At 35.4% G+C, this 7,829-nt stretch overlaps 1 protein-coding gene across 1 annotated transcript; it reads right to left on the reverse strand.

The window, feature by feature from the left end:
• Positions 1-4,992: 4,992 nt before the first annotated feature.
• Positions 4,993-7,544, reverse strand: LOC103499174 (exocyst complex component EXO70A1). Its single transcript, XM_008462094.3, has one exon. It carries the CDS (start codon positions 7,368-7,370, stop codon positions 5,538-5,540), a length of 1,833 nt encoding a protein of 610 aa, XP_008460316.2. The 5' UTR covers positions 7,371-7,544; the 3' UTR covers positions 4,993-5,537.
• Between the last annotated feature and the right edge of the window lie 285 nt (positions 7,545-7,829).

Genomic DNA, 7,829 nt, shown 5'->3' on the forward strand with positions numbered 1-7,829 from the left:
TTACGAGGATTGGAAGCTTCAAATCTACATTTTCTATTAACCCTAATTTTGTTTAATTAGGGTAGTTGTTGCATGTTAATTACTAAATTGTTTAGTTACATTTAGAATAAAATTGATCATATTATTTCCGTTGTGCATGCTTCATGTTCTATCACCATCAATTCTCCATATTAAGTTTGTTTGATGGATTATTGTTTCAAGTGTTACTCCAATTAGACTTATGTCAAGATATGAATCAACTAAGAGAAAAGTGAATGAAATTCTACTTTTATGTTTTAAAAAAGTAATAAAAATCCCAACTAAAATGGTGTTGTAAATTTAATTGACAAATCACAATTGAAAATCTACGATTTTGCTCGATCTACAATTTTCTAAAGAAAAACTTGGAAACCGTATTAGTCAACTTTTCTAACTCTTTTTTTTCGTTTTATAATCCAAATACAGAATTTTAAAAGGTTCTTTCAAAAATATAAAAAAGTGGGCAAAATATTTAAACAATTCCAAAAACTTAAAAAGTCCAGATGTGCATCGTGTAAAATACAAAAAATGTCCCGTCAACCAGGTCGTCAACAACGTGACTACAATTTATAAGCGATGGTTTAGATATGACTACAATTTTTTTAATTCTTTTGGTATACGATCGTTTAGATTTCTTTACGTTTACTTTTTTTTTAAACGATCATTTATATTTGGCTACTCCAATATAAATGGTTCTTTTTCAAAAAAATTTATACACAATTTTTTATTTTTTTTACACGTTCACTTTTTTTACGCGATAGTTTACATTTGGCTACTCCAATCTAAATGATTTTTTTTTCAAGATTTTCTTTACACTATCTTTTAGTTTTTACTATTTTTTATACACAACATAAAAAAAAGAAAAAGAAAAAAGACAATGAAAAGAAATCACAGCGAAAAAAAAGGAAAAGTAGAAAGACAATGGAAAACAAAAAAAATAAAAAAAGAGGAAAAGAAACTATGGAAATATTAAACAACCTAAATAAAGAATTGAAAAATAAGAAAGATGATGGGAAAAAATTGCAAAAAAAAAATAGGAAGACGATGAAAGAAATAGCAGCACGAATCGCAAGGAAGAAAAGAAAAATGGAAGAGCAAACTTCTAATATTTAAAATACGACTAACTTTATCGGCTTTGTTATACGGCCAATAAAGTTTGATGTTTTATTACATTTATAAAAGTTTCCCAATTTTAAATATATCTATTTTAAAAGTTTAATTCAACAATAATTGATAACTCATGCCAAATATTAAAGGTTTGGTGTTTCATTTTCACAATCTTTATACTAAAAAATGAAAAATAGAATAAAATAATTTGAGGGGAATACTTTATTGGAAAAGGGATTATTAGGGGTTGGGAGAGAGTTATTTATATAAGGTTAATTAGAGTGAGAGTTTGAGCAAAAATCATATCATACGATTGAATTGAGAGACTAAACAATGGATTTGCGAAACAAAAAAGATATGCCAAGAAGTGTTACGTCAATTGTGGATGAAGGCTTTTTCTATATTCGCGAATATGTAGACCGTAATTACATGAAACATCCTCTCTTTCAAATTTCTTGCTTTTCTTTCCACTATTTTTCTTATTCTATTGTCATGTTACGTACACAGGCAAATTGCTTGTACTGCTTCTAGATGGCCGAAGTATCTTTGGCATTCTGCGTTCCTTCGATCATTTTGGTATTACTATACCATTACATTTTTCTCTATTTTCTTTCTTTCTTTCTCTCTTATATTAACCTTCTTTCTTTAAAAAATAAATAAATAAATAAATAAATAAATAAATAAATAAATAATTGTGTAGGGAATCTTGTTCTTGAGACAGTTTTTGAAAGAATTGTTGTTGGCAATCACTATTGTGATAACCCCATGGGTGGTCTTTTGGTTCTTCGAGCCGAGAATATTATTCTAATTGGGGAGCTCGTAATCTCATTTCCCTCCCACCTTAATTTCATTACTACTTTTTTTTTTTTTTTTTTTTTTTTTGTTTGTTTGCAGTCTCAATTCAATTCTTAATTTCAGGACCCCTGCTTGCCCCAACTTCCTCCACATATCACTTCTCTCCCACTCCCTCAGATTCTAACTGTAAGTAAACTATCCAACAGTACTCTCTAATATAACAAACTTACCCCGACTTTCATACTTATTTACTTTTCTCTTTAATTAACCTTTCTTCCCCTACTACAACATTACTTACCAAACATTTTCAAATCATTTCAAATAATGAAAACAACTAACTTTAACATAATTTTGAACCTTACGTTCAAAGCAATTCTAAAACCCTGCCAGATAATGATTGCAGGCTAGAAAAGCAGAAAGGGATTCATTAGTGCTTAAAAGAAACTTGAAGGCATGGATCGAGGAGCTCCTTGAAGATATGTGATTCATAGGAAATAATCTGTCCTTCTCCAAGAAATCCAATCTTCAGTCCCATCATTTCCAAGTTTTTTTTTTTTTTTTTTAATTAAATTTTCTCTTTCAATGAATGAAAAAGTCCCTTAAGAAATCAATTACCATGAATTCAACACTCAACGGGTAAAAACATGTATCTTTAGCCAACAAGTCAAATCTTTTTATCTAAATTTAATCAGTAGCACAAGTTTTGGTGATTGTTCGTCCTAGACTAAAAGGGTTATACCCAAAAGAAGTTAAAAGAAAGGGTAAAATTTTCACTAGGGCTTAACTTTGCTCTTAAATTTTCAGAATGGAGAGATTTTACCTACATAAAGTGTTAGAAGATAAAATTATTGGTCCCCTGCGGTGATTTCCGATTCCACCCTGTATACAACTAAAGAAAATTAGCAACCTTTATTTCCTTTTGAAAAAAGTATATCATTATTCATTATTCCACAATTAGAGATCTTTTTTTTCCAACTCAATACCATTACCATTACCATCCAATAACCTGTCGTTTCAGAGGAGCCTTTTGGAACTCTTAAAGCAAAATACTACGTGGCCACTGAGTCACTAAAGTAGAAAAAAATGATGGATCATAACCTATCAAATCCAAGAATTAACTGTTCTTTACGTGAGATAAGCCTATAATCCATCCATCAATTACAACCAAACAAATCACTTCTCTTCTTTTTTTGGATATTAATTTCATTGTTATGTTCAATACTTCTTTAAAACAATAGTTAAAGAGACCAAAAGATGAAGACCAAAATGAGAAATTATTCTAACATGACTACTATAAGGATTGTTTCATAAGAATCAAATTCTAGAATTTGCATGTCTCCTAAAAATTAATAACCCCTAGATGCAAATTTGAGATACTTTTACTATTTCTCTCAAAGTAGACAGTCTAGTGACTTCCTAAAATAATTTCTCAAATAGAAAAGTTTGCTGTCTGATGAGCTTACTCTAGAAATGATAGGAGACATCAATGAACAACTATATCGTGTAAAAAGAAAATATCTCATTTGGCAATGAAGCCAAATCCTAAGGCTCAAGGTTGCAGGTGCCCAACTCCACCCATTTGTTCAACTACTAGGAGGGGAAAAAAAGGCTGAACAAGCGTAGATGACCGTACAATCACAATTATTTACAAGTATATATATCTCATCTATTACAGTATATTAACAAATTATTGTTTTTCCTTTTTAGTGCAAACAACACTAAAACTAGGAACAGGAGGAATCTATTAGAACAGCCTGAGAATGTGTAAACTGAATCAATGATGCCTACGTTTGAAGGTGCACAATGAAAGGAACAGATTTAAGATTTCTGGGCAGTAAAAAAGCAAGTGTACAAATGCAACTAAAAAGCAAGAATAAAAACCATTTGTACCGTACTCAACAATGCACAGAACATTTCTACAGTTCAATTTCATAATAACAAATGCCCCTGCTGATATGACCAAGGCCATGCATCCGTTAAGGGTTAAAAATTGCAAAAAGTACCCTAAAGTGGGATTGTAATTATAATTATACCCTCAAACTTTAAATTGTAATAATTGAGCCCTCAAACTCATATAAGTGGTAAAATTGGACTCATGAACTTTCATAAAGATAGCAATTGTGTCAATTGTATAAGTAATGAGGTTTCAATTTATTTTTAACATTTGGGGCCCAATTTTTAGAACTATTTTTAAGTTTGAGGATCCAACTACCTTTGTAGAAATTTGAGAGTCTTGAAAGTTTGAGAGTGTAATTGCAACTATCATCATACTTTTATGGCTGGTTTTTGCAATTTGTAAAAGAAACAAACAGTTATTGATCTTCATCACCACTAATATGATCATCAATTCTATTAGAAGTAGAACAGGTCATAAATAAATTATGTGCAACATGTGTTTATTATAGATACGTAAAGGTACCAAGTATACACTTAAAAGATATCCTCATTAAACTGCATCTTGAACACAAGTTTAACTTGTCAAAGTATCACTTCACTTTCTAAACGTGGTAGGTTGGAATGCCCATCTCTTGAAAGTTACTTAAGAAAATGCTACGAATGAACTATCAGAGTCAGGCCGACCAATGACCGATAAGAATCCAGGCAGGTGAGTGACTGAGAGAGACACTTCCACTCTCAATTTCCAAGGAAAAGAATTGCTCTGTATTTTATGTTATCCTTTCTTCCGGCTTAACATATCGTCGCTATTTATATGTCATGTCAAGCTCTGTTCTATAAACTAGGTGTCTAAATCAGAACTTCTTTCATAAATAAAACTAAATCAAAATCAGAACTAACTAAATGAACTAATTAAGTTTAACCAACCACTTGAGCCCCTGATAAAGAACAGAAAAAACAGCTTAATAATCTAACAGCATTGTAGCATAATGTGCAACCACATCATAGGATTTCGAATGCTGCCAGAAGTTATAGCCAATTAGCGTCTAACAAGAAACTATTTGATAAAAGATTCTCAAACTTTTCAGATTCCATATGAAACTACACTCGAATAGTGAACATCTCGAGATGAGTTGCGTTGGGTTCAAATTAGACATTAATTCATGCTCTTACTTTGCCAACCGTAAAGCCTTCCAAATCTTCGTCAATTGAATACAGAACAAAAGAGATAGACAACTAAAAATGTTCGGGAAGAGGAAAAATTCTAGACTGTCAAGGATTATCAGTGACTGTGTCTCCAGATTAGAACAGAAATACAGCATGGTACAGAAAAAAAAATACATCATGGTGCACGACTTGAATGCTTTGCTTAGAAGGAGACGGCCAGATAATTTAGATGTGAAATAAATAGTAAGAAATGAAAAGCACACAAAGAACAATTCCAATATGAACAGAAATTTAGAGAAAAAAAATGTGGTAAGAAAAACAAGTAACATGCTTACAAGGCAGGAGAATTCAGGCTGAGGATATGGCTCCATTGGAAATATAAAGTAGCAGATCAATTGCACAACCGGCTCACTCCCAATATTAGAATGATGAACAATGAAACTCCAAAGTGGATTGACGACAAAGAAGGCAACCACCATATCATCCCAAAAACTCCACCAAAAATTGAAAGAATTTGAGTAACTTGAAAATGGAGTAGCACGAGCTGTTATGTATCAGTGAGATCTCCTTCTCAAGTTATGGGTTACAGAGCAACCCTCAAAGAAATCCAAGATGGCATTTTCGAGTTCCTCAACCGAGTATTTGATGTAATTTTCGGGGTGTCTTCCACTCTCTATGTGGTGGCCATGGAGGCCAAGAAACGACCTGTAAGCTGGGATCAACTTCTCAATTATGGATATGCGTAGCTCCTCCCTCAGCTGAGAATCTGGTATCAACCATGATGATTGTGTCCGGTGAACCTCCTCAAACATGGCGTTGAAAGTCTTGAATCTATCTCTAATTAGGCTCTTTGCAGGGCCGGAAGATAAGCTCCCCCCCACATTCAACCCTTCGTTTCGTAGGCAATACAGCACATTCACCCACGTTGTTCTCTCGTAGTTTGTCGCCGCCTGTCGATACTTCCCGGTAAGTCTTTTCAGATAAACATCTCCGATCATTTCTCGCAACTCCGGGGATCCTTTTATCTTTTGAACGATGTAATGAACGTTGTTCATGATGAAGAGATGAGCTAGAGAAGGGTCTCTGTAGTGCCTGGACTTGCCCTCCAAGTTGAATTGCAGAATCACGATACTCCATATAAGATGGAGCGCTAATGGCGTTTTTCCCTCTAGCTCACCGAAGTCCATATCTGGAATCGAGGGGTCGGCCGAGTACCTCGAGCCCGTCGATGGTTTGGACACGATGAGCTCGTCTAAGGTCACTTTGTAGTCCGAAATCAGACTCACATAGTTCATTACGTACCTTGTCAACGGATGAAGCGTCCCGCCGGGAACTGGATGCAGCGACGGCTCTCGCAGCACTGCATTTTCAAACTCCGATAAAGTCCCTCTGACGGCCTCCGCTAGCCGCGACACTATCTCCGCGGCCTGAATCCGAATATACTCCGCGGATTTTGATTCGAATATCACATCAATGTCAGATATCAACTCCGTCAAGGCATCGTGGAGGTCTAGAATCTTGAACAGCTTCTCCGGCGATCTGCGGCTTATACTGATCGCCTCTGCGAAATTGAACAACTGAGTCACAGGACCTTTTACGGTCTCCATGAAACAAGCATCATCTATGGCGGTCCCTATGCCATAAAAAATTTGCTCGCAAAGTTTCTTCTCACTGGAAAACAAAGTCCTAATAGAAACCTTAGCTGCTCTAATCCACCTTCTGATCTTCGTCTCCAGCTCGTTCCAATCCAGCCTCTGGATATCTCCAATGCTTAGTTTTTCAATTCCGAGCCGCCGGAAGCTGGAATCGAAGGTGGACTTACGCACACTGCCATAAACTTGGATGCACTCGCGCAGGTAACCCGCCGAAATCATCCTCTCAGCAATACTTCGTAGATCAATAACCGCATCGGAAGGTATGAGATCAATTTCACGAATACTGGTAGTCGCCCGGTAGCTGGATCGACCACTGGACCCAAAACTTGGACTACCTGTTAAATCAAGCTGAACTTCCTGTAAGTCGGGTTCATCGTCGTTTTCATCCTCGAACACACCACTAGCACTAGTGGACATAGAACGAGAAGAGGGACTGGGATCGGTAAGCGAGTCAACCTCGATCGGAGTGGTATGACTGGAGAGAATGTGACGAAACTCATCTTCAAGCCTAGCCATAGCGATCTGCATAGTGGAATCAGCTTTGTTGTGATCGTCAGAAATGGGAGCAGAGGAGATAGACCTCTGGATTTCATCGACAGCCTGCAAGTAACGGTCGATCTCTTCCCTATCGGAGTCAAAAATCATCTTATCTTTGACCTCATCGGGGGCGGCGGAATCCCAGCGTAGTATAATCTGCTCAGGCGTTTCCGAAAGTTCAAGAGAAGGGTCCATGAAGAAGAAGAAGAAGAAGAAGAAGAAGAAGAAGAAGAAGAAGAAAAATAAAAATGTATAGTAAGAGCCTTTTAGAGGGAGCAAGGGAAGGGAAGGAAAAAAGGTATGGGGGAGGATTTTGTCGGGAAGTGAGTGATGATTGGGGAAGAAGAAGAGGAAGAGAGAGGGTAGCGTTTGTGAGGAAAATACAGCTGGACAATCTCTCAAAACAAATTAACAAATGCAGACTTTTTTTTGACCTTTTTTTTTTTTTACTTCTTCCCTTTTAAATTACCTTTTTCTTTTCTACTTTAAATTTAATTATGGACAATTATTGGATCCCATCCAAAGTTCCAACTTCCAACACACTCACACACATATATATTTCCTTTTCTTTTTTTCCTTAATAATATAATATTAACTTTATTACATTTCCAAATCAATGGTGCTCTACTCCTCAAATTTCCTAATACTTGCGTG

This window comes from Cucumis melo, chromosome 4, assembly GCF_025177605.1.
Source record: "Cucumis melo cultivar AY chromosome 4, USDA_Cmelo_AY_1.0, whole genome shotgun sequence".
In the NCBI taxonomy this organism is placed as follows: Eukaryota; Viridiplantae; Streptophyta; class Magnoliopsida; order Cucurbitales; family Cucurbitaceae; genus Cucumis; species Cucumis melo.

What these genes read in the sequence shown, in the direction of transcription:
- LOC103499174 (XM_008462094.3), bottom strand. Translation starts at nt 7,370, where the DNA reads ATGGACCCTTCTCTTGAACTTTCGGAAACGCCTGAGCAGATTATACTA.